Source organism: Electrophorus electricus, chromosome 11 (assembly GCF_041902795.1).
Source record: "Electrophorus electricus isolate QZ-2024a chromosome 11, ASM4190279v1, whole genome shotgun sequence".
Classification (NCBI taxonomy): domain Eukaryota; kingdom Metazoa; phylum Chordata; class Actinopteri; order Gymnotiformes; family Gymnotidae; genus Electrophorus; species Electrophorus electricus.
Genome location: NC_137507.1, coordinates 6,864,990 through 6,885,359, shown reverse-complemented (window position 1 = coordinate 6,885,359; position 20,370 = coordinate 6,864,990). Strand labels below are relative to the sequence as shown.

The window sequence follows — 20,370 nt, the reverse complement described above, 5'->3', positions numbered from 1 at the left end:
AGGGAAATTTGGGCTTTTTTTCTGGTCCTGTGATGAGTAGTGAGGGAGGGCTCTCACTACGAAGGCAACACAAACCTATCTGACTGGTTTTGAAGAAAGCAGGTTCTCACTTAAAAGAAATGTCTGCTTCGAAATCTTGGAATAACTCATGAAGGTCAAAAGAAAAATCATGCAAGACTGCCTGATATTCCAAGAATGAAATAAAAGTCACTTCAAATCTCTGAAGCTCTCTTCCACACAGCCTAGTCCCAACTGCACAATAAAAAAAAAAAAATAAATTATATTTTATATATATATTTTATATATATATATATATATATATATATATATATATATATATATATAAATAAATTTACATATGTCAGTGCTCAAAAAATAAATCCCAATAAAATCCCAAAGTCCCATTCTCGCCAGGAGACAAATATGTTTGTAGCTATTCGGCTTAAACATTTATACTGGTATTAAGCAGTGAAGTGACCAGTGCAGAGCCCAGTAAAGGTGAGTCATGCCATCATTCACAATGACAGACTCTTTAAGGAGGTCCGTCAGTCCGTCACTCAAAGAAGGAAGTACGTGTTTTAGATTGTTGTGTGTTGAAATTTCTCCCATCAGTAGCTGGTGTGTGTCTCTAATCCAGCACAGAGCCAGAAAGGTCAGTTTCCCACTTTAGCGTAAATCACTCAAAACACTTATGTAGTGAGTCACTAGAAAATCCAGCCCAACCACCAGGGGGCATTGCAGATAGCACTGGATGGCACAGAGACACGGGTCTGTTGGCTTCAATTCCTGATTGGCTGTGGGAACCCAAGAGAGGAAGGTCTCCAGAAGGACAGGGAAAGCTCCATGATCAGTGTGTGTTATCCAACAGTGACAGTGAGGAATTTTGTGTGTGTGTGTGTGTGTGTGTGTGTGTGTGTGAGTGGGGGGGCGGTACAGGAAGATCAGGTTAAATGTCCAAGTCCAGAAGAGGATGGCAGAAAGCAGAAGAGTTGGGCTATAATTCACGATCACAATACTTCTGTTATATAAGCACGTGCACACACATTCGGTAAATAACATTTATTATTTAATTTTCATAAATTTCATTTCAACCAAATTCCCAATGCTCTGTGGTTTCTAAAACTCCCAAGTGGTGAAAAAGAAAAAGAATGAATTGTCCAGAAAGAAACGGCACCGTTAAAACAGCATTCCGGTTAAATCTCGTTAAAGCTAAACATTCCCTGGTCTTACCAATTACCCTGTAATTACTAGAATCACGGTGTTAGACTGGCGTCTCTCAGAGATCAACAAAGCATGTCCATTAACAGCAAGTGTCATTAGTAGAGTGAAAGGCATTTCTGTCCTGCATGCATATCGACCTGATCAGAAGAGAAAACCCCATCTGCACGCCAGATTCTCCCGGGTCTCTTCCGGGTAAGTAGCAGGATCCAGGAAGCTGAACCAGGGCAGCCAATCACTGAACAGCTCAGTGCTTCTGTGGCGAGTCCTCAAGCACTTCTGAGCACGTGCAAATGCCAGAGTTCTAGTCTCATTTGAGCAAAAATATAAACATACTCAAATTCTGAGTAAATATGTCCAAAAAAAGCATCTTCTTTAAGAAAATAAACGACTAAGCTAGGACTGTAGGACTGAACAGTGGGGTATGAAAATAGTGTTTGTCATTTTTAATAACTATTATCACAAACTGAACTCTTCCTTAAATCCTCCCTTCAATGAATGTTGGGGAAAAAAAAAACAAACCCTTGACTTGACAGAGTAAGAATACTTCACATACAATTGCACATTAATCCAAAAGAAAAAAACACAGGAAAACAAAAAACAAAAACCTTTATATCAGATGAAATGAGGTATTGCACAGATTAATAAAAAAAGCTTGAAGGCAACAAAAATATACAGCAAATCAGATTACCATTTACATCATAATCCAGGGAAGATTTATAGAGGAATTATGTTAGTGTCTTAATTTGGACCACTGTGGTCACAGAGGAAGAGGATGGTTCACTAGTCATCCCATTCATCCTCTTCCTCAAAGTCTTCGGCCTCATCATCATCATCATCATCATCTACAGAGAGACAAGAGAGGTCCAATCAGAGAGAGGCGAGAGATGAGAGTGGTCCAATCAGAGTGAAGATATTCATGGTTTCACACTAAAACTAAAATCAGGTGAGGTTCGGTTACACGGTTCATTTTATCTATTGAAAAAAACAAACAAACAAAAAAAACCAAAACATGAACAAAGTTTTAACACAATCAGAAAACCGAGGGACTGAAATGTAACAGTGTCACGTGCAACAACCTAAATGTGGACTGACCTCACGCCCTTCGTGTAAAACGAGGTGAAGCAGACGTTACCTGATGAGTGGATGGCTTTGCTTCTCTTCTGCATCACCTCCATTAAAGCTCCCACGATACCTGCTGACGGCACCTGGGTGGGCGGGGCCAAGTCCGACCCTTCGGAAACCTACAAAACCAGGATGCGGTCAGCGAATAGGGTTGACCTTGGGAAAGCAGCCTCGGGTCCAGTGCCCAGAACACCTCCGGCAGGTAGTGGAGGGCTGGGGTTGCGCTGATCTGCCTCGAGGACTGGCTAAGTCTACGAGTCACGCATGCAGACATTTTACAGACTACAAACTTCAGAAGAATAAAAGCACCAGTTTCCAACACTTACAGTTTTCAGCTGGATGCCTTGGCGGATTTGGTCCAGCAGGGAGTCCCGCCCACTACCACCCCCTGCTGTTAGTTTGCCGCCTTGCTCCACCTTCTTCAGCATCGCCCCTTCACGGATCTGCTCCAGGAGAGCAGACTTCCCAGAGGGTGGGGGCAGGGGCTCCCCTGTCTCCATACCCGGGAGAGGAGGACCAGGGGGTGGAGGCCCTGGGGGTGGGGGTGGAGGAGGAGTTGGAGGAACCCCCCCAGCAAAGGGCAGCGGAGGTGGAGGAGGTGGAGCTGGTGGGGTGATGGAGGAGGGCACAGGTGTGGGAGGGGCTGGCAGGGGGCCTCTGTTGGGTGGGGGTGGAGGCACTCCCATTCCTGGCCTGGAGGGCGGAGGAGGCGGTGGGGCAGAGGTTGGCACTCTCGAGGGGGGCGGTGGGGGTGGAGCTCCTCTGCCCCGGGCTGGAGGTGGTGGAGGGGGCCCTGAGCTATGTGGTGGAGGTGGTGGAGGAGGCGGCCCTCCTCTGGAGGGTGGAGGGGGAGGGGGAGGAGCTAGAAAAAGAAACAGCACGAAGTAAGAAAAACAAAAGAAAAAATACGATAAAACATGCAAACGATCCTCTGTACAGCAACACATAGAAGCAAAAGTACAGAGAGGCACGCTCATCTACACACACACACACACACACACACTTCTCACCTTGTCTGCGGAACTCATTCTTCACAGCCTCCACACCTCCCTTCCCCTCGATGAACTCATAGATGACCTTCGATGTCTCCTTGTCCTTCAGCTGGGCTTCCGAAATCCCGCACATGTCGAACAGACTCTTCAGGTCGGGGTCCAAGTTATTGAGCTGTTCACACACACGCACGCACGGTGCCAGATCAGTCATGCAGGCAAGCAAACCAAAACAAACATTCAGAATAACGCGGTTTGCATCCTCCTCCTCTTCTGAACTGGTTGTTATAGCAACCACAAGTTTGTGTGATTTTGGGTGTGGCTGGTCTCCGTCCCCTCCGTGTCACAGTTTGTCTGGGCTTTCATGACCACTGCAGTTTCACTACTGCCATCTTGTGGAGGAACAAGGACTTTGGTTTTACATGACATGTGAGCGGTATGTAAATTAAGATCCAGGCACATGTCGCATTTATGCCGATACAGGCGTGTATATCCAGGTCTAAGTATATATATGTATTACAAGACAGGCAATACGCACATATGTGGATCCAGGCATATGTAATGTGCATGTGGATGTATGAGGCTGTTTGTGTGTGTGTGTGTGTGTGTGTGTGTGTGTGTGTGTGTGTGTGCACGCTCACATCAAAGCCCGTGTTTGGATCCCAGCCAACGTGCCCAATGTGCCTACCGGGGAAACAGAGATCAGACTGTGGCATTACGGTGCAAGCTCCAGACAGTAAAAACCTTATAAATTATGATAACTAAATGATTATTCCAGATTAAGCACAGCAGGCACTCATGTGATAAACATATTCTGTGGAATTAGGAGGAAATAATAATAAATATTCAGGTTTGACAAACCCCAGGAGGCGAACCATCAACATAAAACCGGCATTAGAAACTCGACTGTTCAACATCCTCCCTTCACATCACAGACTCTGCAGAACAGACTCACCGGAAGTTGCTTGGCGTGCCGATTTCAGCCTTGGATATTTTCTTCTTCTTGTTTTTGCCTTTTCCTTTGTCCTTTCGGAGATTGCTGTGACTCGGGAAGCTGCTGTTGATTTGAGAACTGTTACTATATCGAACGTTATGAATCTCTGGGTTCTTGATGTCCACCGTCGCCATTGGTAACGTAGGTCCTGTAAAAACAAACACAGACTGAAACCAATTTCAGACGATCCACCCGTCATCATTTCCGCGATGCCCGCAAGCCCGGCGCCTCAAATAATCCTGGTTTGTCTAGTCCCACCAGAATAAGTGGACCAAATCTACGTGGAATCGCAGGCCAAATCTCTTCCTCGGGAGGTGTGTGAGCGAGAGAGGGCTGAACACAGGGCACCGAACCGCCCATCTAAGGCTAAACCCCACCCTCACCTCCACCCACACACGCTGTGTAAAGGGCGTAGGGGAGTAAATAAGGAAGGAGGCTCATTTTTAAATGGATGTCCTGTCACAGAGAAGCGTGCCTCCTCTTTACTTTGTCCCACAAACACACTCGTCCTCCAGACATGTCTGCGGTCTCGCCAGCGCTCGGTACCCTGACCCAGTTCTCCAGCCGAGTGAACACTTCAGATCAAGTCGGCAAAAAAGCCACCTTCCTGCTTCCCAAACACCAAACCTCCCGGATGACATAACGAGAGGTAAAGTGAGATCATGTTCTGTTGCACAGCTAAACACTGCTTTTTAAAAGGGAATCCACAATAATCCAAATGAAGTTAACAGTCAAACTGTTCGATAAAGGATTCACGCAGCCTGTTTCCAAGCTTGCTAAACAAAAACACACAAACCCCTCAAATCCTCTAACATTTATCACAAGCTTTTGTCTTCAAGAGACGTAATGTAATGTTGACTATCAGTGTAAATCAACACTGCTGAGTACTAATTAATGCAAATGTTTGTGGATTTTATTTTATTTGTGGATTTTATTTTCTAATTTGATCAAATTATCCACGACTTCACGGAAACGCTGGCTAAACATAGCCACAGACAGGAACAGACCAGGTGAGAGTAAGGTTAAGCCTCCATCTTCAGCAATGAACACTCCCCACAGAGGTCTGGGGAGGAACTCAGATGTGGAGGAGATGGGGAAGCCTCTCCACCCTTCAGCTCCACAACAGGCCATTCAGACCAACAGCAAAGTTCCAGAAAACCCAGGAGTCCTAATGTTTATGGTTACAGATGCTCCGCCCTACACAGCAGGTACAGCCACGGGCACAACACACAGCAGGGCGTTATGTCTGGAAACTCCCCCTGTCCCTGTGGGAACTGCTCCACACAATAAGATGGCTGCTTCAAACAGCACAGCCTTGGGACACTTCATGCAGGTTAGATGTGGTGGCAAGACTTCCGTTGACTAATGAGACAGTGTGGAAAAAAAACATCTGAGGAAAGGCGGACTTTGTGAATGAATCCTGTGTGTGTGTGTGTGAGAGACAGAGTGTGTGATTGAGTGAGTGAGAGAGCGAGAGTGTGAGCAAGTGTGTGTATGAGAGAGAGAGGTGCCCTCCTCAATCTTTTAAAGAGATGTGTAAACGTGACTGCGTGACTGAGGACAAACCTACCATTTGTTGGCTCACGTCTTTTTTCTGGAAAACAAAATGAAGGTATCGGGAATCAGTCAGACTGGCAAGACAACAGCACACATCTGAACGACAGAGAGGTGAGGAGAACAGAGGGAGGTGGTGAGGAGTTAGAAAGGGTGAGGACAGGAAACCCTCCGACCCCTACAGACACCCCCCCCCCCCGGCCTGAGTCAGGAGATCTTGAGGGAGTGGCACAACTTCAAAAGCTTCCAGAGAGAGAGAGAGACCCATTCCACTGAACAGCAGAAGAGAGAGAGACCTGCGTTTATGCATGACACGCAGAATATGGACAACATGCCAATACCAGTTTACACTGATAATGTTTACACCGGTTACAAATGGCAACACAGTAGTCAGTTAAGCAGAAGCATTAATCTGGAGACGAATGCATAGTGTGTAAATAATGTGTTAAAACAGCACTGGGGTCAGAGCAGGGTCAGTAAGGGCTGCCCAAGACTGCTAAAGGCGGCTCAAGAAACAGGTCTAAGACTTAAGGGAAATAAAATCTGGTTTATTTAATCTTCTTTAAGCGAGGCAGCCGTAGCACACACTAAACCCGTTGTAGAGGTTATTCCAAATTAGACACGCCATACTGAAAGAATAACACCAACGTCCAAGCAGTTCCATCAGGGCAAGTGTGCAGGGTGGCGGAGATGATGTTTACACAGCAAACCTCTTCCTCAGAACATGGCTCTGATTCAGAGAACAGAGCTGAGTAACAAACACAGGAGACAGCGGGCGGAGTGTGGGTGGGAAATGGGCAGAGCTTACCAGTTTTCCTTGGCCGCTTGCTGAGCAGGTCGCTGACAGCAGCGCGGAAGTGCTTGGCCTCTTCCTCGTTTGCAAAGTTGAGGCCGATCTGACACGTCTGAATAGAGAAACAGACCAACACGCTCCGGTAAACCCGCTGGTGTCTGGCGCAGTAACAAAGGGAAGAAACAGGGCAGGGCCACGCCGCCTGTCCCCACGCAAAGACCTGCACGCCACTCAAACCCTCGCTCAGAAGAAATCTCAAACCTTCTGCAGAGGGCAATACTTAAACCAGCAGCAGAAGTGAAGTGATCTGCAGTCGTTATCTACACCCATCTACATCTTCACCTACATCTATGGCATTTGGCAGACGCTCTTATCCAGAGCGACTGATAAAACTGGTTTGTGACAGAACATATCCCAGCCAGTATGTACTGTTCTCTACCGCAGACCCGGACCCCAGTCTGAATCGCACCCATGTGGACACACGACTTCCACAGGCCGGAGCAACTGTACTTACGTCTCCAGCAAACGTCATGAAGTATGACCTGGGGTAGGTGATGGGAATGTTGTTGTACAACTCCTGCTCGAACAACATTCGGCCCTCCTGCGGAAAACAGCAAAGGTAAATAAATCAAAGAACAGTCAAGGAGAGAAGACGGGATTTACTGTCCAATAAAGCTGTTAGTAAACACAACAGACACGCTCCCAGTACAGAACAGGACAGTCACAGAGCATTTCACAGCACAGACTAATACACAGACAACACAGAATAAAACAGTGCAAATACACAGCACAGACTAAAACACAGACAACACACTTCACATTAAAACACATTACAGAAAACAACTGAGCTCAGCAGTGCTGCACTGCCTCAAAACTGACACACCGCACTGACATTTGCATTTAAACTACTAATAGCTAAAGGGCAGATAAGAGAGACAGACACAAACGTTTGTTGATCTTGGGGGGGGGGGGAAACTCCACGATGTACAATAAAAAGGAAAACGTGGCCCCCTGGCCCCAGGAAAGCTTTGACTCTGCCACTGGTAAAGAGTATATTGGAAACTATGTGAGGTAGGAGAGTGATTGAGTGAGTGTGTGTGTGTGTGTGTGTGTGTGTGTGTGAGAGAGGTGGTGTCTGCGCACTTTGATGTCAAACACCCTGATGAAGTAGGAACGCAGGGGGTTGTCTTTCACCAAACAGGCCACACCACAGCAGCGCTTCACCCAGGACAGGGCTCTGTCTGCAGCATAGACCTGGACCACTGCTGAACACAGGGCCTGGGGGGGGGGAGAGAGAGAGAGAGAGAGAGAGAGAGAGAGAGAGAGAGAGAGAGAGAGAGGGAGGGAGAGCGAGAGAGAGAGCAAGTTACACACGAAGAGTGAGAGTTTACAAACACTCATCCAAGAGATCCTTGGTGCAGCATTATAACTAACACTAAATGTATTATTATTACTACTGCCATTACTAGTTTTTCTATCTGCAAAATAATGGAATGGAGTTTAGAGGGTGAACACTGACCAGTGGTCCACGGTGCAGCGTCAGTGTCGTACAGGAGAAATCAAAACAAGTCATTACTCCAGAATGCAGCCTGTCCGCTCACAGACACTCTCTGACCAAGCACAAGGAGAGGAGGCCATGGACAGAACGAGGGGGCAGGGTTTGATGTGCTATGTCATGCCTTTTGGCTACTAAGGTGCTTAGCATAAACACGCCTTTATCCAACACTCACAAACCTGGCCTGCCAAAACACCCAACTGTGATCAAGCTTTAACCCACACTTGAGAACGTCTAATGTCAGGAGAGGCCTTGGGGTTGGACTCAGTACCTCTGAGCACCAGAGCTCATGGGGTAGGCTGGCATGCTGAGAGCATGGGATGGGGCCCCAAAAGAGCTACTCTGCCAAAGCCCCTACCAGCGTGAAGATAAGAGGCTCACAGATGACCGTCTGGAAGCACAGAGTGAGACAGACAGGTAGAGGGAGAGAGCATGAGACAGGGTCTCTGGCTCTCCTTCCACATCTGCCTGCTACTCAGTAATGTCCACCCAGGAGAGCCGGTTAGGTTCCTCCCCCACTGATCTGCGCTCAGAAACAGCCTCAAGTCTGTAATTCTCTTCCAAGCCAGCAACGAGTGTCATGTACCACAGCAGGTTAGAAGAGAAAGAGAAACTACTTCCCATTATCTTCACTTTATCTTTGAGACATGATCTTTGCTTCATAATCAACATCTAAAACTGAACAAAGATAAAACATTAGGCGGTTTGCGTCAGTACACCATCAATACGTACCAACAGACAGACAGTCATAATATCACACATTACTTATATTGCACTACAACACTACAATATCCAATCAGATGCGTTTCATTACGAAGCGCTACCTCCTGGTTAAAGGTGGCTCACCGCACTGTTTTCAGAACTCCATGGTGACCTTTACCCCCCCCAGTTCATCACTCCTCACTCACAATGCTAAAAACACTGCCCTCATATCCATTCCTAAAACCTCTCTAGCCCCAGATGTCAGCAGGTCCTGGGCTGGACGCGGAGACAGGAAGGCTGGCCAGTCATAGGCCTCTCTCTGGGTCATTATGGGAATACCACCGCGAACAGAGCTGACACACACACTCTGGACACAAGCACACACCAGACTAGACCTCAACTTCTCTAGTACTAATCCTTACATGAACACATTCATATTTAGAACAAGCACACTAATACTCTAATAGCAATAAAAATACTACTACTACTACTACTAATAATGTCAAGCAATAATTTGAAATTCCCTCATTTTGGATCTTGTATCATTTAGGAACATTACACTCAAATCTCCACACTTTGTTTGTTTTAGTTTTTAAATCATCAGTTCTTGTATTCATACTTAATGTGGGTGCATTTGTGAGCGCATGGCAGGACATTTCAGTGAGCATGCCCAGTGGGGACCGGTGGGCGGGGCGGGGGTGGGACTGTGGGCGGGGCTCTGCCTAGAAGCCACTTACTTTGCTGATCAGCCGGTCCCGCGTCGAACGGGCCCAACCGGGCCCCCTAACCGAGCACGCGGCTCTCGACACGCCCTTCTGGATCGTGTAGCAACAAGCAATAAGGGGTTAGTTCAGGAAGACAAGCGTGTGTGAGAAGAGTGAGAAGCGTGAGAGAGACACACTGAAAGACAAAGGACAAAAACAGGATTTCTAGTTGTTTGTATCGGTGGTGATGGAGAGACGCCACATCAGTGCCTCACTAGCTGCAGGAGCACAGACAGGGAGCACAACTCCTCAGTCATGGCGTTTCAACAAGTGGCTGCTCGCGTCTTGACTGTATAATCTGACAGGGTCGTGTACTGTCTGCTGCTGGAGATCTTCATGAGTACAGGCCAGGCTTCTGCACATGCTCAGAAACGGCCCCCGGAGCCACTCAGTTCCACCCTTAAACAGGGAGGACGTTCTCGAGTGTGGCAAACCTTCTTTGCTGAAACGCAGGTAGTTGTGTGGAATGAGGAAGTACAACCTGATCTGGACCATTTCTAATCAAACATGAGCTACAGGTCACTGCTGTGGGGGAGGACGCCAGAGACGCGACCCCACCCCACCCCACCCCTGCTTCACGTAAGGGGAAATATGATAAAAAACGCTAAAGACAGAATCGTGTGAGAATGCACATGCTAGAATACTAGAAGGTGCATGGCCCACAGGTGCAGTGCAGTCTGACACAGGTCTAAGACAGGTGACGTACCTTTGCATTTGGGTTAAAGATTACAAACAAAATGTTCAAAAGCAAAACAGAGTCGTTTTGCACAGCCTAAACTATCTGGCTTTAAGAAACACACATCTTTCTGTTTGTGTCTGTTGTAATAATTCATTCCTCGAGGAGCTTCATTTTAATCACCTGCTATGATCTTAATCAAGACACGCAAAACTGCGCGAGCTTCGTCGTGACTCCTGACACAATGTACGCGACACTTGATACCGCGCACCCTCACCTGCGTTTCTCTATCAAACACTACGGAAGACGAGAATCGCGCCACCGCCGTGAGCTGCGCCTGTGGCAGCTAACCGGACAGTTAGGGAAGCGCTCGGTGACGTCAGTTGATAGGTCAGGTGATAGGTTTTCCCGGACAACTGCGGAAAATCCACTTTAACTGAAAATTCGCTACAGACGCCAACAATCTTGGCAACAACTGCTGCCGACTGACACACGGCCCATTTCACACGGACCGGTCTTCTACTAGCACCTGGTTCCGCTTGTCCATAACGCCTGTCCCAGGAACGTCCACAAGCAGCACCGTGTCCCAGAAAACGCCGCCCGTCTCACGCCAGGACAGCGACCTGCTCGGAGGGACGCACTCCAGCGGCTCTGGGTACCGTGCGTGCGTGCGCGAGGAACGTAAACGTGAAAGCACAAACTCTCCCAAATCCAGAGGAATTACAACACGGGGAATGTTGAGGAACACATCAGAGATAAATGCAACGCAAGAGTGCGCGAGTGTTAGCCACCTAGCCCCCCCTAACGTTTCAACAGTTTGATAAATCAGTCCAGGAAAGTCGCGATCTTCCTAGGCCTCGGGACCTCCCCGCGCCACGGGCACGGATGGCTCATAACGCGCTATAACGCGGGAGACACTTACGCTGCATTTTCTCCCCAGCTGCGTGGAGAGGACGTCGTTCTCGTGCTGGGAGAGAAGCATCGAGCCCACGTTTGGCCTCCTCTGCGGCGCCTGGCCACTCATCTCCCGGCACTGCGGGGACAGGACGCTCCGGAATCACGAACGGGAACAGCAGTCGGAAAATGTGCGATCATTGACCTCCGATCACCGCAGCCCGAAGTCGCCAATCATGCTGAAAACTGGTTCGGCCAAGGACGGGTGAAAGCTCGCTAGTCTTCCGGGCTCGCGTCCCGACGCTGCAGGGTTGCTCGGGAGCGCTGCGACAGGCCCACGCGTGCTTCAGGACTCTAAACTCCTCCAAACTCCGTCCACACACGTCCCGAGCCAACATGGCAGGCGCAAAGCGCGAGCATTGCGCATGACAGTGGAATGATCGCTGGTTCTGCTCGTAATTACCTTCGCGCGATCTCGACCGGTTCAGCCCTGGACTTGGGATAGGTTGGGAATAAAGACGCGCGCGGACTTGGTCATTCACACGCGGTGGGGTTTGTGGAAGAAATGCGCTTGCTGCACGGAGTCCGCGCGGGTTTGGGAGGAGTCGGTGAAGTTGGGAATGGGTGGGCGAGCTGCTGTCAATCAAACGGAAGAGAGGGCGGAGAGAGAGAGGGAGGCACAGAAGCGCCCAATTAGGAGACTATGGAGAGAATGCACGACGTGTCAGTGACTTAAGTGCAAGGTTTCAGATGCAGTAAAGCGCCGTTCTGCCTTTAATCCGCAACCATCCGGCCTGTATGGTATTTGATATCATAACTCATTACAATCTACAGCAGTGTTTAGGATATCCCGAGTTATTAAGACGTCGCTGATGTATACTAACGTAGTGCATCTCTAATACAAATAGAAACTCCAAAAAACAAATTCCCACTAATTTAAAAATGAACTTTGTACACCAAAGTCAACGACTGTAGCAGGGCACGGTATACCAGGGCCGACACTAGAAATATATGAACGGGAGTTCCCCCCCCTTAACACCTGCCCTTACTTTTATGTTGAAGTTACACAGTCTTCAGCAACACTGTCTGACGCACACACACAGCGACGCAGACAATGGTGCAGGCTCTAGTAAAGATGTGCAGAGCCACTGGTACTGTCACACATCGCCCAGTCATCGAGTATTTCAGTCTAAATGTGATTCATGATTTCAGCGCTGCTGTACGCCAGACCCCCCGCCCAGGTCCTAGTGCCGCCTTTTCGCAATACATTGTCAATTTGGGGACAGGATGGCACAGTTTACTAAGAAACTGGCGATTTGAGCTTATAAGGCATTCTTATTTGAAGGGAATGAAGAACATTTAAGGGGGATTATAGCTCCAATAAATCAGGCAGACCGACACGCCAGAGGTGAACTCTGATACTTCTTCATGGATAAAATAAACTCTTTATGATGCCTCCAGAATAATGTATATGAATACGAATACTTTCATCATGATGTCATGTTGTGCAACTGAATTCTTCTAAGCTATATAGAAATGCAAAAAATGTATAGGAGGTGTGAGGTATGACGGAGCGTGTTTCTCAATGGCACCTGAAAAACAAGCCCGTCTGCACCTGGCGTTCACGACGGAACTGTGACGCGAAAACCAGAAGAACCTGCCAGGTGAGCGAACGCGCGCGCGAGCGCGTGCGATTAGGTGTGTGATTAAGAAACAGCTAAACATGTCAAGACAAGAATGTTCAGAGAAAGGGGACTTGTCATCTCATCATCTTACGCTTCTTGTAGAGTAGAGTGCCAACTGTGTGATATGAGTCTGACAAATGGAGTTATGACATGAAAAACAGATCTATACTTAGATTAGGCCACAATCTTTTACTCTGGGGCCTTGTGTCATAAAGATATAAGCATGCACTCAACATAAATGATGTAAATGATGTTGTCTTATATTTTAACATGCTATGTGGAAACATTTGTGCTACGTTGAAGTGTATGTACACTAGCTGTGTACACCTGTTTACACTTGGGTTTTCAAGACCACTCCTTCCCGAAGGAAGTGTGTTGAGCTGCAGAAGCTCCGCCTCCATGACTGCTTTCTGTCCAATCAGAGCTGCCCTCTCTCCTCTGCACTGGGGGTATGTTGGACTTTCTTCATGTCCCCCCACCCAGATCAGATCAGCCTGGCTGATAAGTCTCTGGCTCATTTGCATACACACACATTTGGTCACTTGTTCCTTATGGCTGCTGTTACACACCTGTAGGAATTCCTCCGCGGTTGTTGCTGTGTGGAAACTTCCTGCTGGTGTGTGTGGAGACTCACTGCTGGTGATGGTGTGTGTGTGTGTGTGGAGTTTGTGTGGAGACTCACTGCTAGTGTGTGTGTGTGTGTGTGTGTGTTTGTGTGTGTGTGTGTGTGTGTGTGTGTGTGTGTGTGTGCAGAGACTCCTTGCTGGTGTGTGTGTGTGGAGACTCTATGCTGGTGACAGACCCTGACCATCTAGCTGGTGCCTAATAGATTGCTAGTGCTCAATAATGTATTCAGATCAACTCCACCCATCCCTGTGTCTCTGTGTCCCTGTGTCCCCGTGTCTCTCTCCGCATGTCTCTGTGTCCCTGTGTCCCTGTGTCCCTGTGTCTCTGTGTCCCTGTGTCTCTGTGTCTCTGTGTCCCTGTGTCTCTGTGTCTCTGTGTCTCTGTCTCTGTCTCTGTCTCTGTGTCCCTGTGTCCCTGTGTCCTTGTGTCCCTGTGTCCCTGTGTCTCTGTGTCTCTGTGTCCCTGTGTCTCTGTCTCTGTCTCTGTCTCTGTCTCTGTGTCCCTGTGTCCCTGTGTCTCTGTCCCTGTGTCCCTGTGTCTCTGTGTCCCTGTGTCCCTGTGTCCCCATGTCCCTGTCCCTGTGGCCTTGTGTAAAACAACTGAGAAAAAGCTCAATCCTCATAATAGCATTTATTTCCATATACACAAAGGCACTGGGGGCACTGCACATTCAATTCCAAATGGAAACATGAACAAAATATTAATTTTTAAACTGAAAATGAAGAAAAAGGAATAATGGGTTGTTCAACATAACAGCAGTGTCTTCATTTTAATTCACAAACTCGAATATTTACAGTATAAGATGAAAGTTGTTTAAAGATTTAGCTTTTCTGTTGATCACCGAACTAATATTTAGTTGTATAACCTTTATTTCTGATAACTGCTTTACATCTGTGTGGCATGGAGTCAACCAACATCCAACACCTGCGAACAGATATTCCAGCCCAAGATGACTGGACTACATTCCACAGTTCTTCTGCATTCTTGGGTTTTGCATCAAAAACAGCATTTTTGATGTCACTCCACAAATTCTCAATTGGCTTGAGGTCTGGGGATTGGGCTGGCCACTTCATAACATCAATCTTGTTGGTCTGGAACCAGGATGTTGCCTGCTTGCTGGTGTGTTGGGGTCGTTGTCCTGCTGAAACATCCATTTCAAGGGCATTTCTTCTTCAGCATAAAGCAACATGACCTCTTCCAGTATTTTGATATATTCAAACTGGTCTTTGGTGCCTGGTATGCGCTAAATGGGTCTGACTCCAAAGTATGAGAAACATCCCCAAACCATTATGCTTGCAGCTCCATGTTTTACAGTCTTCACAGTGTACTGTGGCTTGAATTCAGTGTTTATGGGTCGTCTCACAAACTGTCTATGGCCTTTAGACCCAATAAGAACAAACGTGCTCTCATCTGTCCATAGAATGTTGCGTGTCCTTGTGTCCCCGTGTCTCTGTGTCTCTCTGTCTCTGTGTCCCCGTGTCTCTGTGTCTGTGTCCCCGTGTCCCCGTGTCTCTGTGTCTCTGTGTCCCTGTGTCTCTGTCCCTGTGTCCCTGTGTCTCTGTGTCTGTGTCCCCGTGTCCCCGTGTCTCCGTGTCTCTGTGTCCCTGTGTCTCTGCGTCTGTGTCCCCGTGTCCCCGTGTCTCTGTGTCTCTGTCCCTGTGTCCCCGTGTCTCTGTGTCTCTGTGTCCCTGTGCCTCTGTCCCTGTGTCCCCGTGTCTCTGTGTCTCTGTGTCCCTGTGCCTCTGTCCCTGTGTCCCCGTGTCTCTGTGTCTCTGTGTCCCTGTGTCTCTGTCCCTGTGTCCCTGTGTCTCTGTGTCTGTGTCCCCGTGTCTCTGTGTCTCTGTCCCTGTGTCTCTGTGTCTCTGTGTTTGTGTCCCAGTGTCTCTGTGTCTCTCTGTCTCTGCTGCTCTCAACTTTTACTCTCTTCTACTTAAAGTGCTGATGAAAGGTGAGATGCAACCCCCGCTATTACTCACTCAACTTAACTAAACCTCAGCATGAACCCACAAGGCTCTTGTCCAGAGAGGGAATTATCCACCGCGTCAGCTCTGAGGTGCTGAATGTGACCAGCACCTATAAAAACATCAGACCCACATCCTCACATTCAGAAGCGGGACACTCCAAGCTACCTGTCCTGCTCTTTACCACAGGGAGTGTGTCAGCATTACTGACCCAGAGAAAGCTTGCACACGCAGTAAAATGATCACACTGCACCCCCCCCCCCCCCCCCCCAAGATTGTGCAGTTCTGAGTCATGTGGAGTCTCTGGACTCAGCTCAGGAGGTGATACACATGTCAACATAATGACTCTACAAACCTCAGAGGTGTCTGTAAGATAACACTAAAAAACTGGAACGTGGTTATTTTTTAATCCACTGTTTTAATGCATTTGGAAAGGACTACACAAAGTCAGTGGAGTGTAGTTAGTAGTGTAGCTGTAGTTAATTTTGAGTACATACATACATCTAAATGAGGATATGGAGCATGGTGTAAACTACGTCACATCCTCAGTGAACACCGATGGCGCAAAAAAGCCATTTTACATTTACACCGTTCCATTTGCCAAAAAAAAAAGCAAAAAAAAAAAAGCAAAAAAGAAAAGAAAAGAAAAAAAGCAAAAGACAATGGCACCCTCTCGTGGCGTAGTGTGGTATTAAATGATGTGTTCTCGGTTTTTTGGCAAGGAACAAGAACCTTCATGTCTTTCAATAAAGTCTTTACTGATTATATACACACACACACACACACACACACACACACACACACACACACACACACACACACACACACACAGTGGTGTGAAAAAGTGATTGCTCCCTTCCTGATATCTTTTTTTTTGCATGTTTGTCACACTTAATGTTTCAGATCATCAAACAAATTTAAATATTAGACAAAGATAACACAAGTAAACACAAAATGCAGTTTTTAAATGAAGGTTTTTATTATTAAGGGAAAAAAATCCAAACCTACATGGCCCTGTGTGAAAAACTGATTGCCCCCCAAACTAATAACTTGTTGGGCCACCCTTAGCAGCAACAACTGCAATCAAGCGTTTGCGATAACTGGCAATGACATTTTGCTACTTCAGGACCTGGAAGACTTGCTGAGGTAAATGGAACTATGAATTCTGCTGTCTACCAAAAAATCCTGAAGGAGAATGTCCGGCTATCTGTTCGTGACCTCAAGCTGAAGCGCTCTTGGGTTCTGCAGCAGGACAATGAACCAAAACACACCAGCAAGTCCACCTCTGAATGGCTTAAGAAAAACAAAATGAAGACTTTGGAGTGGCCTAGTCAAAGTTCTGACCTGAATCCGACTGAGATGCTGTGGCGTGACCTTAAAAAAGGCGGTTCATGCTCGTAAACCCTCCAATGTGGCCAAATTACAACAATTCTGTAAAGATGAGTGTGCCAAAATTCCTCTACAGTGCTGTAAAAGACTCATTGCCAGTTATCGCAAACGCTTGATTGCAGTTGTTGCTGCTAAGGGTGGCCCAACAAGTTATTAGTTTGGGGGGCAATCAGTTTTTCACACAGGGCCATGTAGGTTTGGATTTTTTTCCCTTAATAATAAAAACCTTCATTTAAAAACTGCATTTTGTGTTTACTTGTGTTATCTTTGTCTAATATTTAAATTTGTTTGATGATCTGAAACATTAAGTGTGACAAACATGCAAAAAAAAAGATCAGGAAGGGAGCAATCACTTTTTCACACCACTGTATACACATACACACACACACACACACACACACACACATTAGCAACAACAGCGTGAGATAAAATCAAGATATGCACATAATTTCAATCCAGGGTTTTGTGGAGTTGGAAGGACAATGTCAGTTACTCTGAGTAAAAACACGATGCGACCTGCACAGCTTGTCTCGCGATGCTACTGCTGCACGAGGCACATGAGGGTCCTGCTCACAGATAAATCTCACCATCATTCACTCTTTCTCTGGCAGCGTGGTTTTATTACATGGTTTTCAAGAATCACCTGACCCCCAGACCTGACTACCCACATTGCACCTGTCCGATGCTGTGCCTGCATGGCCGTTCGGGACTTCCTGTCCTCCCTGATTTTGTCACTGTTTTATCACCACATCCTTTGGTCCTAATAAAATCATCTGGTGTCTCACCTTAGCAGATTTAAATTCCTCAACTAAGCTTGTCAGCGGTAAGTGCAGCAGTCCCCTCCTGTATCACGCTGTACTATTCAAACACAGCGGCAGCACAATCACGTCCTTATACATGTACAATCCTCTCCAGCCTCTGTACGTCTGTAACAGGGCCTCATACACCACCAATGTCTAATGTCCATCTATGAGGTAGTAAACCAAATTGGAGATTTCAGTTTTCCTGGTCCTGGATAAATACTATTAATCATTTAATGCTGCACTGCACCACTGTACTAAACACTAGCTGGCTTCTCCAGTATGAACAGAATCACTTTGGCTTCCATTCTGAATTTTTCTGCTCAAGTTTTCCTTTAACGGTGGACAGATGTCCTAACCTGCGAGGTTTATCCTTCATTCCTGCATACCCAAGATGATCATTTATCTTCCCTAACAACCGCCGGGCCACCATAGTTGTATCGTTATGTCGTCATGCTGGAGACCAACCTGTAGTCTCTCCTGACCTACAACCCATGTCCAGGCCTTAGTCATTACCTCCATCATCACCATTATAGCCACTGCCAGTCTCTGCCAGCACGTAACAAACTGTTATTCCAGAGCTGAACGTCCTGAAAATAAGCTTCAATCAGCCTACTAATCTTAGCTGGTACCTGGAAGACTCCAGATGCTTCCCAGAAGAGGTTATTGGTTAGCTAAATCTAAGAAACCCATGCGTAGGTAGCGACCCTCTTTCTTTGCTGTGTGAACCTGATGCCTGTTCTACTGACCTCTCAGCTAGTCTACACGCTTTGAAGTATGCTGCGCTAAAAAAGAAAAAAGCTCTTCCCCTCTGCATTAAGACGACATACGGGCCGAACCTGTTCTGCACCCCTTGCTTTTCTCTTTAGGAATAATCCCTTTCTTAAGGAATAATCCTTTTCTTCCAGATTACAACCACCATCTTTCCAAAAAAACTTCAAAACCTCAGGTACGTTTTTAAATGATACATCACTCCATTAAGCCCTGGTGCAGAAGCTGCCCCTGTACACCACATTCCTTACCTAACTCCACCCTGGTGGGCTGACATCCATCTGACAATCTACGACACCCACTGGTGGAGTCTCTAGTGGCAACTCCATCTCTGTGTCCTTATCTGTATGAACACCCACAAAATATTCTTCTAAATCCTTTTTGCCAACTTTTAAGATGCCAGATGTCTCCTTCCTAAATAAGGTCTTCACATAATTGAAAGGATTCCTAAAGAAGGCTAGCACGTACCCCTTCTTCTTCCTCATCTTCCTCAAGACCTCTGATCTCCTCAGCAGAGGTCTTGACCTCTCACCAGCCCACGCTTCAACTTTCTGTAGTGTTAACACACACTTTCCTCTTCTGCTACACACCTTTATTGCTTCCCAAGAGCCCAATGGATATGAAAATGAATCCTTAATAAGTGCATAAATAACTAACCCTTCTGCCAACCCTAGCACCACAGAGGTTTGAAGGGCTTGTGCTATTATTATGAAGTCATTATCATTGTCTAGAGTGACAGATACACAACTTACTGTGACCACAGACAGACTAAAGCCCTGGCCAGCGTGGCAAGAAAACACCAAAAAATGTCAAATGTTTTGACTTTTTAAAATTCATCAGTGTATAAGTGCTTATTGACTCAGTGAATAGATGAGTTTTCCACACTAACACCCAGTCACAGAGCATAGGTGTGGTCAGAGAGCACAGATGATAAAGCATGAGAAAAAAACTACTGAAAACATGTTCTGCAGGGTCAGTTGTCTTGAATGTAAAATTACTATATGTAAAAAAACATTACCATATGTAAATAACTCACCTTGATTTGCATCTCTGACTGTCTGACTCTCACTTATGCACAAATATCAGTACACATATGCACTACACACTACACATACACTAAACAACCATGGAGGCATACACACACGTACACACACACACACACACACACACACACACACACACTCACACAAAGTCCATGTATGAAGATGTCTCCACCCACTTTGACAGCAGGATAAACCCATACAACACAGTAGTGTAGTGAACCCTAAACTCTGCAGCAGCGTAGTGAACTCTAAACACCACAGTACTATAACTCTTCATGCATGTAATTCTGAGACAAAATTTTGTAGCCATTTTTGATTCTCTGTGTGTGTGTGTGACATTTCTACTGGCATTTGATGGTTAATGTAAATGCTGCTTGTTTATGTGACTTTATGACAGGGGTGTGTAACCGATGCTCCTCACACCAGTAACAGTCATTTATGATTTAAGGACAGACGTCACCATCTGAAAAGAGCCTGAAGTGAAATGTGGTAAGATAAGAGAGACGGTAGGGGAGATGCAAGGTCAAAGCTCGGTTAAGCTCCACCTTCTTTGTTATGCTCCTCCTCCTCTGTTAAACTCCTCCCCATTTCACAGAGGAACCGTCCTTATGACAAACTTGTAATTGTTTCTGTTCATTTTGAGTGTGACTCCTTCCGATGTTGAAAGAAAACGTACCTTACAAAGCAATTATGTTTTTCCAGTAAAACAATGGCCTTATTTTCTCATTTTGCTTTATTTAATTAATGACCTAGTACCTCATGTTGGAGTCCCATTTCAGAGCTCATCTGACCTGGCGGCCGGATGACCAGTACATCCAAGTCACAGATGC

At 46.6% G+C, this 20,370-nt stretch overlaps 1 protein-coding gene across 1 annotated transcript; it reads right to left on the bottom strand.

Annotated features, from left to right (window-relative positions):
- Window positions 1–1,044: 1,044 nt before the first annotated feature.
- On the bottom strand, window positions 1,045–11,856 carry waslb (WASP like actin nucleation promoting factor b). The gene is made up of 11 exons (XM_035528512.2): window positions 11,293–11,856; window positions 7,817–7,951; window positions 7,188–7,274; window positions 6,689–6,785; window positions 5,897–5,920; window positions 4,288–4,474; window positions 3,974–4,016; window positions 3,354–3,507; window positions 2,670–3,205; window positions 2,354–2,462; window positions 1,045–2,063 (listed from the first exon to the last, which is right to left on the bottom strand). The coding sequence occupies exons 1-11, from the start codon at window positions 11,392–11,394 to the stop codon at window positions 2,002–2,004; spliced, it is 1,536 nt and encodes a 511-aa protein (XP_035384405.1). The 5' UTR covers window positions 11,395–11,856; the 3' UTR covers window positions 1,045–2,001.
- Window positions 11,857–20,370: the final 8,514 nt, after the last annotated feature.